At 46.8% G+C, this 20241-nt stretch overlaps 1 protein-coding gene across 4 annotated transcripts in view; it reads left to right on the top strand.

Annotated features, from left to right (window-relative positions):
• The window catches only part of IRX5 (iroquois homeobox 5), a 28857-nt gene extending 9448 nt beyond the window's left edge, over positions 1 to 19409 (top strand). For 3 of the 4 annotated variants that reach the window (XM_028740116.2, XM_077931544.1, XM_077931545.1), the window contains exon 4: positions 18864 to 19409. In XM_028740116.2, the coding sequence (XP_028595949.2) occupies positions 18864 to 18946 (83 nt within the window). In that variant the 3' untranslated portion in view covers positions 18947 to 19409. Of the gene's footprint in view, positions 1 to 11422; positions 11912 to 18863 lie in introns of those variants that run through there. The other variant, XM_028740117.2, reaches the window with a different exon arrangement.
• Positions 19410 to 20241: the final 832 nt, after the last annotated feature.

The raw sequence follows: 20241 nt of genomic DNA, 5'->3' as shown, positions 1-20241 counted from the left end.
TAATGGCTGGGACTTGGGATCCAGTATTTTGAAAGCGGGGTGGTACTGGATGTGTGTGGTGTGGGGATAGAAAAGGTACTGGCGAAGGAGACAAGCGGCGTCGAAATCCGTGAATTTAGATAAGGCAACAGGCTGGGGGCGCCCAAATGCGTCAAGGCCACAAAGTAGACTGACTTCCAGGTCATAACATTTCTGAAGCCCTCGGTGTGGCGTTAAGCTACGTTCCCCATCCGAAGGGAATCGTGCAGAGGACCATGAGGCTTTCAAGCAAACCTGCTTCGGATTAAGTAAGCATGCAAACGCGTTCCTGGAAAAAAAGCCTTCACTGCTTTCGGAGTCCCTTCGCGTAGGATCACAATCCTGATGCCCGCTTAAGAGTGTGAGACTTCTTCCTCTGCAAGCACACATGCCATGGATAGCGTTTGAAATGCTCTGAGTTGACGCTCGTTTGGAGATCGAGGTTTCCTCAGGGCTGTGCATGTTGCAGGTTTAGATAGGGTCTGCGAGGACTGATTGGCCTCGTGTTCCAGCCAGATCTCTGTTCTGCAAATCGAAAACCGCGACGCGCAGATCAAACCGCAGCGAGGTGAGGTCAACCTTCCCCTCCGTCCACGCACACAAACGCCTGCAAACCGTTTGCCAGCGCCCCGGAATGGTCTGGGGGAAAGTAGTTTCTCTGATTTTTATTTTTTTAAAATGAGAACATAATGAAGCAGTAATTTCAAACCCGGAATCTTTCTGTCTCTGATCCCTCTCCAAATATTGCTTCATTCCTCCACGCTGCAGACTTATAACTTTTAGATCTCACTTTCAGGGGGTGGGGAGAAGACAAGGCAACCCCGCTTCCCTGGCCTTAACCTCCTAAAAACAGAAAAAGAAAATCCCTCTTAGGTTACGGTTGGAGTAAACAGCACTTCAGAGAGCAGTCATCAGAGGCTGTTACAAACTCGGTGGTAATTAACTAATGATCGGCTCGTTTGGGTTTCAGACGCATGCCGATTAAAAGCCGATTATTCACCCCTCCTTTCGCTTTCAGGGGCGCAGCTTTACCTGCAAATCAAAGTGATGGGAGCCGGGAAGTCGTCCTGAGGTACAAGTCCCAGAAAGTTCGCACTCCACTTTTGCCTGAGTTTGGAAGCGCTTGCTAGCAAGTGGGTTGCATATAAATCGAAGTCAAAGGCACTCCGTTTACAAGTCGGGTTTCCTGTTTGGAGCGCAGGGCTTCCAGGGACCTGTAAACTGAGTGCAGGCGTTTTGTCTAGCGCGAAGGTCCGGTTGATCCTCAAACCGGTTGATCTGCGAAGAGCAGTCACTGAAAGGAGCTAAACAGGCGCAGGTGGATTCTCTAGGCAGGTCGGCGTCGCCCCACCGCGTTAAGTGGGGTTTTCTCCCGAGTAAGAGCCCAAAGGATCTGTCTCAGCTGGAAAAACAACAACACGGGAAAACAATCGTTTCGAAATGTGAACATCTCTTAGGGCGGCTGAAATACCGAAATCACCTCCTTGGGGGTAACAAAGATCCATTAGGGCGTTCAGCTGCAGCCTATGCATGTTTACTCGGATATAAGTTTTGTTCGGTGGGTCTCACACTTCTGCTGAGAGGGTGGCCGCTTCACGTAATAGTTGCGGGGGAGACACGTGGGTTTGGGAGTACAATCCTCTAAATGTTTACACGGGAGTAAATCCCATTCTCTTCGACAGAGCTTATTCCTTAGTCTGCGTGTTTAGGATTGTAGTGAACGTCCAGCTGTAAGCTTAATAGGCGAAGTGTGCGTGTGTGGAGGAAAGTCCCATAAAAAGCATGGAAATGACTAGATTCAATTCAAGTTGAGAGAGGGAGAGAAATCACCAGTGTTGCAAAAACCATTTTCCTTTTCACCTCTACTCGCTTGGGATTCCGGTCAAAAGACTCCTGGCTGCTATTTGACTGAGGCCTTCAAAACAGGGGTTGATCATTTCCAAAGAGAGAGCGATGAAACTCACCATCAAAAGCCTGTTTCCAAACCCCCTCTCCATCCCAGATGCGGGCTCCCCCCCCCCAGCAGAAGGAAAGAACCCTTTGCACATGCTCAGAGACATCATGCCTCCCAGGACCGAGTCAGTACTGAAAGGAAGGTTCCCACCAGAACTTGATTTCAATGTCTGCATAAACTTCCACAAAGATGAGCTTGGAAGGAGGGGTGGTAGACCCATGTGCCCCTTCCTCATATCCTCCCTCCTCCAATTCCCATCAGCCTCAGCCAACCGGTCCAAAGGTCAGAGATTACCGGCACTGTAGTCTAACACTATCTAGAGGGTCATACTCCCAGCAAACCAGTTTAACCGAAATATTTCTACGTGTGTCTGACCCCGTGTATGTTTGCATGGGCGGCAATAGCAGATTAACGAGTGCTTCCTTCCTGAATGGGTGAAGCGGGAGGCGTATTCGGAACCGGTTTCCAAACTGTTAAAAATAAAACATAAAACAGCTATTTCAAGGAAACGCGCAGAAGGCAGAGGAGCACACTACCATATGAACGCAACTGCTCTGGTTTAGGTGACCCTCTCTGGGACTCCTGAGGGGCTCGTTTAAAGAGGTGCTGCCCAAGAAGAACAGATTTACTCTATAAAGACTAACCTAACTCTCCGGATTCAAAAGGAGTGGAGGCTTAATTGGTGATGAAAAGGTAAAAATAGGAAAGTGGTTCTCTCCCCCACCTGCCGCGCCCCATCTTTTAACGGGAGGAAGAAACTTCCCCACCAAGAATAGGGCTCTATTGTCTGACATTTCCTCGGAGTTTATGATCATTTAAACCACCTGCAACGAACAGATCCGTAACAAGGAAAACTAATCCAAAGGGATTTTTAAACTCCTCTTGATGTCAGATTCAGTTTGCGCTTTGCAAAACGCCCTTAACAATGCAATCCTATGCGTGTCTGCTGAGATATAAGTCCCACCAAGTTCAAATGGACCCGTGCCTAGGGAAGTGTGCCCGGGATTGCAGTCCAGACCTTCAGTCCTTTGTGTACTTTACCTTGGAGTAAACCCCATTGGACTCAGTGGGATATATTTCCGAGTAAAATGTAGATAGGATTGGGCAGTACAAACTGATTTTTTTTAGGGCCCTCGAATACTTATTATTATATATATAAAAATAAGTAAATAACGCGATTGTTACTATTTTTTAAAGGCTGCGATCCTGTGTACACTTATTCAGGAAGATACCTCCCTTAAAGCGGTAGGAAAACCTGGACAGGACAGAGTTGCGTAAAGATGCAATTCTAGGGAGTATTCATTATTTAATAATAATAATTAATAAAAGAATCCCGCAGAGTCCGTCTCCCTCCCACTCCGCATTTTATCTTCACTACAGCCATGCAAGGTAAGTTAGAGAAGGAGACTCGAAGCAGGGTCAGGTGAGCTTCACAGGTATGAGCCGAGAATTGACCTAAGTCCCCTTCCACACACCAAACTTTCTTTGTCCACTTCGCCACACCCTAGTTAGGCACAAGTCCAATTGCTCTCAGTAAGACTTTTTTACGAGTAAACAGCCACAGGAACCATCTTCACAGATCTGCGGTGACAGAGAGCTCTCTCCTCCAAGCCCTTACGCTTTCAAACCTTGCCTAAACCCCTTGATTTGCTTCGAATGGTCTGCGAATATGGGGAATTGGATGTTCTGACTGAAGTGGTATTATAAAAGTGGTATTATTTGGGGAAGGGGAAAGGGAGCTTGGGCATACAGACATGCGCACACGTGTCAGTGGATGAGGGTCCCCCTTTACCCCTTAAATCTTCTCCACTCAGATGCTGACTCCGGCTTGAGTTCCGAAAGGTTAACATCCGAGTTCCCACGCACACCCGGTTCCAGAGCTGGACTCGGATTTAAAATGATCACCAGAGAGCGTTCCCCGCTTTTAGTGATTGCGTATTACTGTCATTCTGGAGGCTTCCCCGATGTTTTATTGTGACTACATTGATTCGAATTCTACTTCGCTTTACCGTGGAGTGTGTGTGATGACGAATCTGGGATCTAGTTTTCCTTTGCGTGCAGTCCCTGAAACGCTATGGTGAAAACGAAGGGTCATTCGGGTTCGGAGGATTCGGATTGAAACCGATTTCACGCCAGTTTCTAAGCACACTTTCCCAATGAGGATAAAGGATGCTGCTGGCTTCGAAGATCATCCGCTCTCTGGCTCCAGTGGCCTGAGGGCCGGTGGGAATATATTTTCCACTCTTGTTTAAAGGCAGTATGAATAAAAGATGGTTCCGTAGCCTTCAAATTGTTTTATTCACACGCTGCTTTCAGGGTTGAGGGGAAAACAGGGAGAGTTTGTCATGCTCTTGCAAGAAAGGGGGAAAGAGGAGAGAAATCCCTGCTCCAATAAAGAAAGTATATATTAGCTTTTGTGCAACCAGCTCCCAAAACAGCTGTTTCCCCAATGCCCAAAGATATCCACAAAGACTGAGTTGGGGGGGGGGGAGGATGGAGGGAGATATTCTAGAGGGCTTGGGTAACTAAACTCAAATCGGTTTCGTTTGCATTTAAATCACACGGATTGCAACGGGATTGCTTCTGAGTGAAGCTCAGGAGACTTTCTGATTCCCTCCCACGGACACCGGTTTTAATCCAGCAAGGAGCCAGGCACCATACAGGAGTTAGTGGATATTTACTTCGGTTTAGCTCCCCTGAAGTTCGATTAGACTAATCCGAACTGGTTTTGGAGGAAGACGGCTGCGGCAGGGAAAAAACTGGGCATCTCCAAAGCAAAAAAACCCCAAGAGATTTCTCGCTAATAAACTGCAAGGCTTAAGCGACAAAGGCAAAGTGGAATCTTTACACCTAAGTTGGGCTGTGGTGACCTTGGTCTTGTCTGTTTCTTCCAAACAGGCAACAGGAGTGAGAGTTTGTGGACTTAGCTCTGGGAGCGACATCCTGTGGCCTTGGCCAATGTGTTGTGCTCTAACATTTATAATCTTCATGAGTGGCCTACCTCACAGGGCTGTTGTGAGGACAAGCACAATAAAGACAGCAAAGTCCTTTGCGAGGTGAACATCTTTTGAGAGTGGCAGATGCCTAGCAAATAAAGTAGGCCTATAGGCTCCAAGTGAGCTGCGGTGTAACTACTGTTCCGTTAGTAGAAACCGCATCAAGGATTGGATAGTCTATGCAGGAGTGAAGAAGGGCTGCCACAAATACAGATTCATGTATCTTCTCCATCCTGCAATGGTGGTCTACATTTAGCAGAGTAGAAAACTTTGGTCTCTTGCGGTCATGAGGACTAGAAACGCTGGTTTGGGGCGCAGGGAGCAGGAAGGCAGGAATAAAACGCAACGCAGCACTGCATGGATTTTATGGAAAGCCAGGATGCCCATTGGGCAGGGAAATTATTTCAACTGTTTGGTTCTAATGGCGTTTATTGATTTCTCCCAATTTAAAGAAACCAGTGCGCACTCGCTTCTTGCGCAGCAGCAGACAGACGTCCGTCCTGCTAGTTCCGGTCCTGTGCTGTTGGTAGCTTTTTTGGTAGCCAAAAAGGTAACGGGACCCCTGACCGTTAGGTCCAGTCGCAGACCGCTCTGGGGTTGTGGCGCTCATCTCGCTTTTCTGGCCGAGGGAGCGGTGTACAGCTTCCAGGTCATGTGGCTAGCATGATAAGCCACTTCTGGCGAACCAGAGCAGTGCACAGAAATGCCTTTTACCTTCCCGCCGGACTGGTACCTAATTATCTACTTGCACTGGTGTGCTTTCGAACTGCTAGGTGGGCAGGAGCAGGGACCAAACAACTGGAGCTCACCCCTTCACAGGGATTCGAACTGCTGACCTTCTGATGGGCAAGCCCTTGCCACCAATCATCTCTTGCCTTCTTTGGCACCTCTTATGCTCAAACACTCCTCCGACTTGGTCCTCTCCTGGGGGAAAAAGGAAGAAGCGGGGAGGTGGAATACCACATGTACTAAGGATATATAATACTCATATAATAAATTAAACTAATCAAGTTTACGGGGAAACTTCTCTCTTCCAGCCTCCAAAAAGGAGGACGATTTTTGTTCACTTATTATTAATAATAATCATCATCTTGATCACAAGAAAGCAGCGAACTTGAATAAAGTCACACGCCTCCCGCCCAGGAATCAACAATGCCAGCCTGGAACCCTTTTTGTATCCTAGATCCGATGTGTGTTTACTCAGAACTAACCTAAGGATTGTAAACTAACACTTTGGAGTTTACTACTCCTACCAGGTAAGTGGGTATAGGCTTGAACAACCCTTTCAGTGGGAGCCAGCAGAGATCTGAGAGAAGGGGGGCGGTGGGGAACGTGCCAGGTAATCTTATGCAGGTTTATTCAGAAGTAAATCCGTCTGGGTTCAACGGGCTTGCTCCCAAGGAGGGTGCCAGTCCAACCTCGACTCCAGTTGGAACAGTTTTCAGATCCATTACTTGGCCTGAGAGATCCTAAAGGATGAACCGATAGATGATAGATAGATGATAGATAGATAGATAGATAGATAGATGATAGATAGATAGATAGATAGATAGATAGATAGATAGATATAGATAGATGATAGATAGATAGATAGATGATAGATAGATAGACCTGGCTCAGAGAGAATTAAGGAGAGCATTAGCTGCTTGGAGTTGAGCGGACCCCGAAATCTGTTTCATCCGCTGAACCGGCCTCGGCTCATTGATTGGAAGTTAAAAGCGTCCGCTTTGAACCCGATCCACAGACAACTCGGCTAATCCAAGGCCCAGGTATTTGGACTCAAACTGGATTCCCCACTCACCAGTTCCCAGAGAATCCCGGGAACATTGTAGTTAGAGAGTAGATAGGCGACTCTTAGCAGACCACAGTTCCCAAGATTCTTTGTGGGGACAGCATGTCTCTTAAAGTGGTATATAATTATTCTTTGAGTGTATGGTGTGGATGTGACATACTAATACAAAACGTCTTCTAGACCAGGCTTCCTCAATCTTAGCCCTTCAGATGTTTTGAGACTACAGTTCCCAGCATCCCTGACCACTGGTCCTGCTAGCTAGGGATCTTGGGAGTTGCAGGCCAAAAACATCTGGAGGGCCGAGGTTGAGGAAGCATGTTCTAGATGATTGAAAGAGATATTAAATATCCAATTGCGTCAAAAGAGGGAAATGATTTTAAGAACTTGCGGTAAGACAGCCATGGGCGTAGCCAGGATTTTTTTTTGGGGGGGGGGCAGAACCTCAGTTTGCTATGTATTTTTATTGATTTGGGGGGGCAGCTGTCTCTCCCTGCCCCTCGTGGCTACACCCATGAAGACAGCCACCCAGAAACGCCCCCCCTCAACAGGCAACCCAAAGTCTTGAGTCGATGCATATGAAATAATCGCTCAGGCGATTTTAGCTGGACAAATGAACCGCACCTATTTTTAAAGGCGTTTTCTTTCTTCAAATCCCCGTGTTTGGCAAAAGGATCCGTTTCCCCATTGCATGACTCTGGGTGGAAGGACTGTCCTAAATGCCTCTCTTGTTAGTGGTGGTCATTCCAGGTGAACATATCCGGAATAAAATGCTCTGGTCTTTATCAGTGCGGGAACCATTTAGGCTTATTTCGTGGTTAACTAATTTGGATTATCCTTGCAATCAGCGAGTTTAACCCGCGTTAAGATATCTGTAGCGTGAACGCGCGTTAAATACTCTTGCTTCTAGACTGAGCTGAGGTAGGTTCGGATTCACTGAAAGGGGTTCTGACACTGTCTTTATTTGCACTGAAGTCAAACGTTCCTGGGGGTGGGGAAAGGAGAAATTAAATAATCTGGGGCGCAGCTTTCCATCCTCGGAAGTCACTGGGCAACTAAAGTGAGTCCTCTGCCCCCCCCCCAAGTCCCCCTTGGGTTAACGAGGTAGAGTTTCTATTCCACCCGGAGCCTTCTAGGCTGTGAGACGCTTCAAAAACTCGGGAAAGTCCTCTTCTCGCTTGAGACGGGGGCTGCAAACTGAAATCGCTGGGGAGGGAGCAAAGTTTTGTTTGCTTTTAAAGAAATTAACAAAACAAGTGGGCGTTGTTGTTAATTGTGGTTTTTGTTGCACAGGCTGCAGCCAGACATTCTTTTGCTTCGAATTAACTAACCGCGAGAGAAACTCCCCCACCCCCCGCGCAGCCTTACTCTCGCCCGTCAAAACCTGGGGTCCCTAGAGCCGAATCGAATTCGGCTCACGACGTGTAAAGCGATAGCCATGACCTCCCCTAACCAACCACTTCTCTCCCCCTCCTCCCCGCTCCTTTTTTTGACGTGACCTGCTTAGAGTATTAGGCCATCTGGACTTGGCAAGGCGCTAGACCGTCTCACACACAGACCCCTCCGCCTCCCCCCCAAAAAACCCCCCAAACCAGCTGCTTTTCCAAACGACCAATACGTTAATTCTTGACAGCACTGGCAATCCCCCCACCGCCACTTTCTAGTTCCTCATCACGATCATTTTGAAAAGGGAGAGGGAGCGTCCCTCCCTCCCCGAACCTTGCAAACAAGTGGCAATTTTGAATTAGTGTGAGCATTAGAGACAATCTGGAAACACCCTCCCCCTCTTCGCTCGTGGGGAGGGGAAGAGGCCGGTCCGTCCTATCTAGGGACATATATCTCCCCCCAGTTAAAAAAAAGAGAGAGAGAGAGGGGGGGGAGTGAAGTGGATCATTGCAGCCACAGAGGAGAATATGAGAGTCTGGGTTTTTATTGAATCATCAAATCCCCACGAACGGAGCTCTTAATTAATTTTGGGTGCGAGCAATGCAGCCCAGCTGTTTCCTTTGGAGTGGAGTTGTTCGGAGACAGACCCGCAGGAAGAAGGGAAAGTCTGCGGGCAGGCTGCTGCTTCCCCCTCCTCCATTCTCTCTCCCCCCCCCCCCCCGCTCCCCAGCGCCACGAAAGCGTATCCTAGCGTTCGGCCCTCTCCTCACGACCAAAAAAAGAAAAAGCCACTTGTAACTGACAGATGGCTGATTGTAGACTCGCATTCCTGCAGCCTCCTTACCTCTACAAGATGCGGGGAGGGGGAGATTGGTGAAAACCAAAGAACGATAGGTTTGGAAAGAAAGAAAGAAAGAAAGAAAGAAAGCTCGTAGCAGTGTAGGGAGACTTCGTATGTTAACCACACATACATTTTCACACAGAGACATATATATGATTAATATGATTTATTTTAACATGCCTCCCCCCGCGCGTCTCTCTCTCTCTCTCTCTCTCTCTCTCTCTCTCTCTCTCTCTGTGTGTGTGTGTGTGTGTGTGCGCGCGCGCGCGCGCATATATGGGATGTTAAAATCACATTAACCAGATAGAATTTCCACTCCTCCCCTGCCCTCAATAATTCTGGGCACCGTGCATATCAAGTAAGTGAAGTGCTATCACAGGTTGATAAAACACAGGTATTTCAGTTGCAGAGTGGTACTTAAGCCTCTCCCCACGCCTCTCGGGAAAATGAATGAGATTGAACTGGATCGGGTCCCTGACAAGAAGGAGAGTCTAAAGGGAAAGAAACGGACTTTTAGTGCGTATCTGCTCTTAAGAGAAAGCCGCGGCCTTACTCAGAGAGAAAGAAGGGGAGCTGGCCGGGAAAGAGCTGGGTTGTCATTTTTAAAACAATCATCTATAAGGGTCGTAGATTACCAAGAATTGGCATTGAGCTCTTAAGGCTGCAATCTTAAACGCACTCCTTTGCGGGAACCTACAGCAAAAGAGTTCAAAATCTAGAGTTGTGGAACAACTTTCTTGCTAAGCTAAGGCATGGACACAAAATAAGTCGCAAGTTTCCACCTATCTGCAGGAGGTTACTCTTTTGAGACATTTTGTGTAACATCTTGCCTAGCGAAGATATTTGGAGAACGCGGAAGCTTGCCACAATTTTGTGACTTTTTTATTGGTCTTAATAAGGTTTTGGCCAACCGTGGATTTGGGAGATTTATTTTGCTAGCTATCTATACGGTATCTTTGAGTTCTATAGGCTTGCTCTAGCAGGCGCTCTGGGTTGGTGGACATAGCTGAAAGAGAGCTGTATAGCCCTATCCACAAAGCAGTTGTAGCGATTTACTGAGCCTAAGGGTGCATTTTGATGAGAAAAATAATATTTAGGACACGATCCAGCCAAAGTTTGTAAAGCAGTTTTAAGCGCATGCTGATTTAAATGTTTTCCTTCTGCAATCAGCGCAGGGAGAACTTTCCTTTAGCTCTCTCTCTCTATTTAGAGCGACTTGCAAATGAATCCTGTATAGGTCTCGGGAGTAAATGCCGCTGTATTCAATGGGCCTCCCTCACAAGTAGATGTGTGTTATGTATATAGAGGATTGTAGCTATGGGTGCTTCAAAACATTCTGCATAGGTGTTCTCCCCAGCCCTTGCGACAACCCTGCTAGAAAGGCCAATCACTGTAAAGCAGAGGCGAGACTGAGAAAATTATAAACTTGCCTAGATGGCACTTCTGTTTTCCAATATAAGCCTGATGTGTCTCTGGCAATATACTGATAGCTAAAAGAGAAAAGGATCCCTAGAAAGGCGATAGCCACCAGGATGCCAAATTAGGGCTCCTTCTCCTTCTGTCGAGCAGCTCCTCTCCCTGGTAACATATCAGTGCACGGGATGCTTCGCGACAAATAAGCAGCAGGTCCCTGTCCGCACGGAGCTTACAGTCTATAAGCAGCTGTCGTGAAAAGTGCAGCGAGGGCAGTTTGAGAAATCCAAGTTTGGTTCATTGGGAAGTGAGCCGAAGCCATTCCTCTGGAAACCAGAGGCCACGTTTCCCTATTAAATAAGACCCTCTTGGAGAACAAACTTAAGACTGAGATCCTGTGCAAACTTTCCTGGAATTAAGTCCCGTTAAACACACTGGGGCGTACGTCTGAGTAAATAAGGCTAGGGTCCCTCCCCCCCCCCCATAGTTCAGATCACAGGGTTGCACTCCTAAGACAAACTTACCCACGTGTCCAAGGGCACGGCATCAAAAATGCCCCTTCCTCTCTTTTGACAGCGCCACAGATAGCGAGCGGAGTAAAATAGGTGGTCAGTTATAGCCTTTCCTTAAATAACTCCAGTAGCTAAGCTTTTAAATAAACCAAGAAACCCACATGCCCCTCAGGGCAAACTCTTGGGACAGAAGAATCGGCATATGATTCCTGCAGCTGTTGGGCAACTGGAGGTGGGGCAGAGAGGTTTGAGGGGGGAGACACACACCGCACCGTGGTGATACAATCTTCACCTCCAGCCAGATACCGTCTATTAATAAGTTTTGCAGTTGACAGTCTAACACAGGGTTCTGAAAGAGGCGACACACGGTTCTCCCTCCACCCCAACTCTGTGATTTAAAAGTATTTACAATCGACAAGGTTTCCTTTAAGACTCCTTTAAAATAACAAGCAGCATTTGACTCATCCTTGTGCTTTCGAGCGCCCCAAGATTGTCTCTTTGTTGTTCATGCAGAGAAGCAGCAGGAACGCGCGCCTTGAGGGCAGATCCTCCCCATGCTTCTCTGCAACCAGGGACACTGAACACCCCGACCCCAGGCCCTGCAGAGCTACCACAGAAATACCCACCCACTCCGCCCGCTAAAGCTGATTGAAAAGAGGAGAGAGCAGAACAAGGCATCGTGAAGTGAAACGGCGGAGAGCCCACTTTCTCAATGGTCATTTTTTTTTTTTTTTTTTTCCAATTTATTTCTTTTCCCTGAATGCATTCCCTTGCCTTGGCACAGAACTGGCAAATTGGACAAGCTAACTAATTCAAGATCAGACAAACAATGTTGGTGATTTCCCCCCGTGTGTGTGTGTCTAAGAAGTCAAGAGCTAGACCTAAGCAGAGGATCCCGAATTTACTTCAATTTCTGAGAGGTTTACCTTCAATGTAAAGTCTACATTGTGGCAATAAGGAGGGCTGTACACTTTGATTAAATACTTTTAAGATCCTCTGTTATTTTGGCTTTTAAAAACAATTTAATTCGACGAATTAACTCATTCCATGTCTAACATGTCCAACATTGCATCACTGCAACACAATTATCATTGAAGCATGCGCGTAGCCAAGGGGGTGGGGTGGGGCAGGGGGCCGCTGCCCCCCCCATACCAGGTAAATCAATAAAAATGCTTAACCTACTGAGGATCTGCCCCCCTAACAGAGAGCCTTTCCCCCTAACATGAAGCCTGCCCCCCACAACATAAATCCTGGCCACGCCCATGCCCTGAGGATTGGTGAAAAGTCCTCTCCCCCAGCATAAACCCACAGTTTAGACAACCAGACGCCTCTGTCTGATTTAAAAGCCCCTGTTAAAAATCCAAGTACTGCCATTTCCCCTGGTTTATATAGGACGGATTGTGAAAGCACCCCCCCCTCACAGTGACATCACACCTCCCTACGAATGTTAATTCGGAAGTAGGTCTCACCTAGCTCAATAGGACGGGCTCCCGGGTGCCACTCACGCACGCCATATCAACAGAAAACATACAGTATTCTATATGATTAAATCACTTTATCGTAAGCCACCCCAGGAACTTGTTTAATAGTGAAGGGCGTCGTACGCATCCCTAAAATAAAATCACAAAAGCGAGGATGTCATAATATCCTCTCGGTTTCTGTGAAGACAAGCCCCACCCAACTAGAAACCGCAGGCTTCTTACATACACCCAGGCACCAGCTCCGACGACATCAGTCGACCTCGCTTCAAAGCAAGTGCATTCTGAGGAGGTTAAGTATCAGTCTCGGCGCTCCTGGCAGCCCTCCATAAATACTGAGGAAGGGGAAATGGGTGGAAGAATATGGTGGCTTCCTGATTGTACACCTGTTGCTTATTTCAGATGCTGCTTTTTATTATGATAAAAAACCACACTTTTATTTATTTATATCAAAACTACAATATTTCAGTTCCAGCTCTAATATTAGGCAGAGCGAGGCATCTGCCTCCGGCAGCTGATATTGAGTGTCATGAAAGGGCAAGCAGTTAGTTAATTATTTAATTTATTATTGTTGTTTCATTAAAAATATCATTTTTTTAAAAACTCCCAAGGAAACGTCGAAAGCCCTGTATGGTTTTCTGCAGGCCTGATTTAAGTTAGTATTGCTTCATTTTCATTGCCAATGAAACGTAGGATCCCCATTCCACCCCTCGCTAGTATAAAGCAAGATGAATTGTATATAAGCTACGCTCACGGAAATGAATGGACCTAAGTTGGTCGAGACCATTATTTTCAATGGGTATGCGCTGAGTATAATTTTGTTGGATATAAAATGCTCAGTACCTTGGTGCGTGGTGCATGTGTGCGTGTGCGCGCGCGCACGCACGCATGCTTGGAGAGGGGTCATTTGTTGTTCGCGTCAGCCCGGCCCTGAATCCAATACCCACTTTCGTGAAAGTAAGCCTCTCTCAACTCCGTGGAACTTGAAGCCGAGTCTGAAGTGCCTGTCCGCCCTAGCTATGCGGGTTTATCACGCCAACTATTACAGTATTTAAGAATAGGATCGCGCTGCTGCGCTCTTCTTCTTTACTGCTGAGATCCAGCCTGAATCCACGGAAGAAAAAGGGATATACACCCGGCAGATCGTTTCACGCATAGTTCTAACGCCTCCCCCCAACCCCGCCACCCACATGCCACTCAATATACTCAAACCCAAACTTTATTCAATGTGGGTTGAATAAAGGCCCACAGTTGTCGTTCCTGTGTGCTCACCTACATTATGGAATGTGGCGACTTTCTGGTTCTGGGATGATGGTTGAAACCTCTTTTTACAGTCTATGGGGCCGCAATGGTTCCGAGCAAGGGATCTGAAGAACCTGAACAATTATTAAACTCAAGTTAAGGAAGGGGGAGCCGAGCAGTGCCCTCCACGAACACCCCAAAAGAACGATGCATGTATTTTTCTGCTGTTTGCAAAGCTGTTCTTGAACTGTGACTAACCCCGATGCAGCCCTCCTCTAATAAAAGTGGTACTTGTAACAGAAACGCCTCCCCATTCCAGCCATCCACTTACTCAACTGTTATAATTAGTTTCGTGTTCCAGCTTGTATTCAGAAGCTGGGATCCGGGACTCAGACGTGGGCTGCTAAGGAAGGCATTCTCGGCTGTTGATTTATTCGCTTGCAAAGAGTTTTGATATTTCGTGCCCCATAACACCTCCCCCCCCCCCAAAGAGCGCGCGCGCGCGCGCACACACACACACACACACACACGGCAAACCAAAAACTTTTTTGGGTAGCTCTTTTGTCCCCCAACCGCCCTGACTTTCTTGGTGGATCCACCGAGTAAATGAGAAGCAGAACCAAGCAGGGTTATTGGAAGTTATGGGGCTATTCCCCCCCCCCTCTTTTTGGCAAGGGACATTTGTTTGTACAAACACCCTAGCGCCGCCGCCGCCGCCTTTCCCCCTCTTCGCTCTTGTCTTGATGGATACAAATTTAAATGTGCACTTATTTAATTGGATCAGGTCCCGTGATAAAATAGATAAACGGCTCCCCGTTTGCCAAGTTATTTCCAGAAGCACGCAGTCATGCGAGGAAGGAAAATTAACCGAGAGAAGAGGAGGCGCACCGTACTTAAGTTACACCTCGGGTCTAGACTGCTGCAGAGAAAGCAGTCCTCTAGCCTATTTTAATCTCTCTCCCTCGTCCCTGTTTATTAGAACGAGCGGATTTCAGAGATAGAGAACCGGGGAACCCCATTTCTAAGGCTGCCATCCTAAACAGAGTAAGGGAGTCCGTCTGGCTGAGCACAGCGGGCCTTTCTTCCCAGTAAACCTGCACTTTCTCTCCCCGAACGTTCCACTTCGACGTTCTGCCGAGCGTTCCATCCGATCCAAATACTTGGGTTAATCTTCCTTGAATGCCTCATTGGAGGCGGGGGGGGGGGGGGGGAGAAATCGCAGAAGCTCTTGAAGCATGCATTGGCTAGCTCCCTACGTAAATACATTTTCTCATAAATCCCCTTTGACATCAGCCGGTGGGACTGTCTAGGAAGCGAAAATGAGCACACTGCAGCTTTATTTCGTAGAGAATCCAAGCTCTGGGCACTTAATGTATACCTTTCTAGAGGTTTCCACCCCCCTAAAACAGGTAATTAATACTCTCTCTCTCTTCTCTCCCCCTTCCCAGTTCTCTCCCTTTCCGTCTTTTTGCCTTGTTCCTTTCTGTGTTGTACATACTTATGCAGGAAAAGCTAACAGATGGTTATTGATACAAACATGGTTTCTGTTGCTAAAGGCCTCTCCAAAACAAATTTTGCCGGCTGAATGCCAATGTATGCATGTTGGCTGGTGACAGCTGATTAGTACAGTGATTTACGGCCAAGTTTCTTCTATTCCACCCCCCCCCACCCCCCAAAAAGGGATGATACTGTCAAAGGCAGCAATTTAGGGGAAAAAAGATAAGACAGCACACCCCAGAGGCTTTCTGTAAAACCACCCAACAAATCTAAACCTACACTACAAATACCTGAAACACTGGAGCAATCAATTGGTCACAGATTAAATACAGTCTCTATTACGACTTTCCCTGGCAATCCGTTACTTCTGACAATAGCAGCCTCTAGATTTATGTAACTGCCCCTCACCTGTCCACCCGGCTAACAGTGTGTATATTTCAAAGTGCTGCGGCAAAGAGAGATTGGTTGCATTGCCATCCCTTCCTCCTTTGCTGCGGAGCCCCTGGAATGAGATGAAGGCTGCAATTCAGAAAGCACAGATCACTGATGAGTAGTTCCCAGTGATTTCAAGTGGGCGGGGGGGGGGGGCGAGGAAGGCAGGGAAGTGGCACAAGCCTAAGTGTGTAGGCCTAGCAAAGAGCCAGAGTGGAAGGGCAGAACATCAGCAGTGCCATCCTGGGACAGAGCACTGGCCTATGGATTCCTGGCATTCACCAGCTGGTAGAGACAAAGTGCTTTTTTCACAGACAGAGCATCTTTTTAAAGAGGACATAGGAAAAGCTCATCCTTCTGTATTTCTGGTTACATGTGACCCATCCCTCCCAACAGTCATTATGCGGCATGTAAAATTAATTGCAATGAACGTTCTTAAAAGACACTGCTTTGGGGCAATTTAATACTAGGCTAATACAGATCAACCTTATGCAACCTAGAAACAAACTGTGGTTAGGTACACACTGGCAGCTTGAAATGTTGTGAGGTGTCTCTCTCTCTCCCCCCCCCCCGCCCACCCATTTTCAAGTCACATTTTTACATGGCTGATCTCCCATCCCTGCAACATTCCCTCCAAACTCTTCAATGCAGCTCTCATCTGCACATGCTCAATGGATGTTTCAGACATGCACACCTCAACTTGCATTTTCAAACTGAATGGTAACTGCTTTGAGGGGATGCACATCCAAAAGTAAGCTTTCTTAAGAAACTGCAGGATACCTATGGATTGTGGTTAGTGTTGGCAGCTTCAGATATCAGCAGCAGGAGTGCACTGGAGCAGCCCTGCAAACACATAGGATAAAACTGAGGTGTGCCATGCACACTGCAAATGAACCCGGTCGCAGAATACATGCTAAGATGCATCCACACAGGTTTTACATGTCCAAGCTTTTTATAACCTGCAATCTCCAGTTAGGAGAATCAGATAGGAGGCAGTAAGAAAGATCTCTGTCTGAGTTTGTGTACCCACAGCACATTTGAAATACATTTAAAGCATATCGCCCACTAAAGAATCCTGGGAACTGTAGTTTGTTAAGGGTGCTGATAATTGTAGCTCTGTGACGGGTAAATTTCAGTTCCCATGATATTTTTTTTTTGGGGTGCTTTAAATGTATGGTGCTTACCTAGACATAGAAAAAGATCTGAGACTCTAGAGAGCTACTGTTCTTTACTAAGCTGGATGGACTCATGGCAGCCTGATCTGGAATACGGTAGCTCTCTGTGTTTCTGTTCCCGGAACTGGTCCTTATTATATATGGTCCAGTGTCATCATTACCACTTGAAATGTCTCTCTCTTCCATCAGTGACACTCAATAAAAAAATAAAAATGAATTCTCCCATCCCTCCTTAACCCTCAGCCTCCCTTTTCATTTTTACCTCTTTTCTTCACAAATAAAGCTTTCGCTTGGCAATAAAGCCCAATGTTTCTGGTCTTCAGATCATCCTCTTTGGCTCTTTCCAGCCAAAAACCAGCGGCAAAAACTATGTGAAGTCATTGTTTGCAGGAAGGTTCCAAAAGGCCTGATTTATTAGCTTGTCAAGGGGAGCATTGTTGAGGAAGGCAATCAGAAAGCACTTACCTAGCAAAACTAAAATTACTGCCTTTTCACCCGCTAATTTGTATAACTCCCATGGAGGAACTTGGGAAGTGTTTGATGAGGCATAAAATGATGATTAATGAATTTATTGGCCCGTTGCTCATCAAATAGGGGTAGTATATCTTTCCTCTATTGGGCGGTTGGTTCCAGCAGCGATGTGGCTGCAGAGAGCTAGGCCGAAGTGGATCTCCTTTCCTGGAGTCTCTCTCCCCCCCTTTTTAACCTGCCTGACCTGAAGAATACCTTGCATGTAACAGAGGCAACGACAGGGAATGGCAATCCACAAAAGGCCCATTTGATTGGGTGGTAAATGAGAAATGTGAAGACAAGTGGCTGCGGGGAAGGGTGGTCTGCTCAGTTTTCAATCACTTTGACTACTGAAGAAGCGAAGAATGCAGAAACCAGATAAGGTGTGAGAAGCAAGAGGGGAAGGGGGGTGGGTGGAGAAAAAGAGAGAGGAATGGACAAACCAATTTTAAACTTTCATAAAGGAACCGGCCAAAGCGCTCGATTGTTGCTATAATGAAAGAGGCAAAGGCAGAAATGGAATTCTTTTGGCAAGACCACCATTTTCACAAAGCGGTCTTCTTAGATGTCACAAAATCCTGGGCACCTCTGCCCTAAATATTGGGTTGATGAGGGCTGGGCCCTAGACGTGAAGGCGCCCTTGGATGAGGCCTTGGCTGCATGCCTCCCCTCTGGCATGGATCAGTGCCCCTCCTTCCCTCTTCCTCCTTCACTCTTTGATGCAGGCCTGAAGGCAGATGTAACAAAGCACCAAGGGATAGGGGTATGTGACCAAAGTCCTGTTTTCCCAATGAGTATTTCATATCAGCCAACAAGGCTACACTAGGTTGCAGCCCCAACTCTTGCTTTTTGTGTGCTACCTATTCACTTAGCCACACCACACTGCACCCAGTCACTTACCCAATTCACACCATTGCCTGGACGTAGAGGGAGCAGTGCAGTGGTGCCTGGTGTCTGTTGGAACTGGTAGGGCATAAGGCAGGAGGCCAACAGTAGGTGGAGCCAGAGTCAAGACCAGCAGAGCCAACTAATTCTAATTTTGTCCTTGTTCTCCTCTCTGTGGAGTTCTGCAAGGACAACACAGAGACTGAGGAGGAGGAAGCTGACAACCAGAGCCACCCTCTGGACTGGTTGTATATACAGGCGAGTGCTGGATGAGGGCAGACTGAGATTATTACGGAGCAGTGTCCCATCCCCCCTAGGGAACCAGCCTTCCCTGGGATGGTGAGCAGAAATCGCTGCTCCATTCTTATTTTTCATGAAACCATTTATTCTCTTGTTGAGGAATCAGGAATCAGGAATGACAGCAAGGAAGAAGAGTTGCAACTCAGGGTGGGGTGAGGTTGGGCATGGTGCTCCGTTTAGGGTTTGGCAGCTACCTGGCAACATTGACACCTGATGTTGACCCTGGCATAAAGGAGAATAATGGGTTTGGAAGCCTACTCCCCAGGGGGAGGAAGTCTCTAAGGACATGGGAGAATGGCTGGAGATGATTGGTAGATCCAATCTTTCTGAGGTCCATTGTGATAATGCCTCAGGCGATACTGTCATGGGATGCCCTTTCCATTATCTCCAGGAAACTTTGCTTCATTAATTTGTCAAAGAATGTCCCTTTTTTAGGTGGACACCCAGCTGCACAAGGCACTGACACTGAACCAGCAAGTGGTTGGCCGGAATCCCTCACTCCCAAGTCATCTTTTTAAAGGTAGTGTGACCAACTGGAGACAGAGTCAGTCTCCGCTCTTCTCATACACTCCTCTCATACACTGATCTGGAGAAGAAGAAGTGAGCCCTTCTGTGGTTGTAAGTATTTTAATCCTGGCATTGAACCATTGCAAAACTTGGAGGAAGAGCTTGGTCTGTCAAGTTGGCATGTCTGAAAGTTTTGAAAGGTCTTCATTCCAGTACAGCAAAAAATGCTGACAATAAACTCCAAGGTGATGCTTGCAAAACAAAAACAAGAAAACACACACACACACACACACACACACACACACCACCCTCCTCCTTTGACTAGATGCATCAGCTGCCCACCTTATGCTGAAGACTAGAAAACCTCCAGAAACCTCTTGCAAGAATCGGTGGTGAATTCAGGAGTGTATAGCCGAACAGAGACGCTCACCATAAACCATATGCTTTAAAAATACAATAAAATATATAACCTTTTGAGTTGGTCTGTGCTTTCTCCTTGGTTTTGGAATATTACATACTATTAAAATTAAACTGCCTGCATCAGTAAACAAGAGACTGTTTTGAATTTGCAGTACTGGCTGAAGCAATGATGAGGAACCTGTGGCCCTCCAGATGTTGTTGGACTTTAGCTCCCATCAGCCTCAGCCAGCATGGCCAGTGTTCATGGTTGATGGGTGATAGTCCAGCAAGATCTGGAGGACCATAGACTCCCCATCTTGGGGCTAAAACAACATAATGTGTTTTACCATCACATTGATATGAGTGCTTATCAATTTGTGGTAATCATAAATCACGCTTGTTTTGGGCTGCCTTAACCAACACATTTCCTTCATCCCACATTCAGTGGCCAAATACTTGAGTTAGTTACATATGTTCCTTAAGAATTTGCCCTGCTTCTCATGAGGTTGTCAATCCATGGGGCCTACCACTTCAGACTGCAACAATATTATCCACATAGAAAACCAGAGAATGTTTTAGATCAAGTGTGGCAAAACTTTTGGCCCTCCAGATGTTGCTGAACTACAACTCCCATCACCTGTGGTTATTGGTGATGCTTGTTGAGGCTGATGGGTGTTGTAGTGCAGCAACACCTGGAGGGCTAAAGGTCCCTCACATCTGTTTCAGACCACCCTTTATTTGGTTCCATGAGACTTCCTCCATTTCACCAGGACATCGTTCCACATCGTTCTACATGTGTTATGCTCAGAACAAACAGGCAATGATTGTTTATAGGCTGTATATTCATCTGTATTGTGTACATGAATCAAACATGCATTTTCCAGCCACAAACATTACATACAACCTG

This window comes from Podarcis muralis, chromosome 7 (genome assembly GCF_964188315.1).
Source record: "Podarcis muralis chromosome 7, rPodMur119.hap1.1, whole genome shotgun sequence".
Classification (NCBI taxonomy): domain Eukaryota; kingdom Metazoa; phylum Chordata; class Lepidosauria; order Squamata; family Lacertidae; genus Podarcis; species Podarcis muralis.
This window is presented reverse-complemented; position numbering and strand designations above follow the sequence as displayed.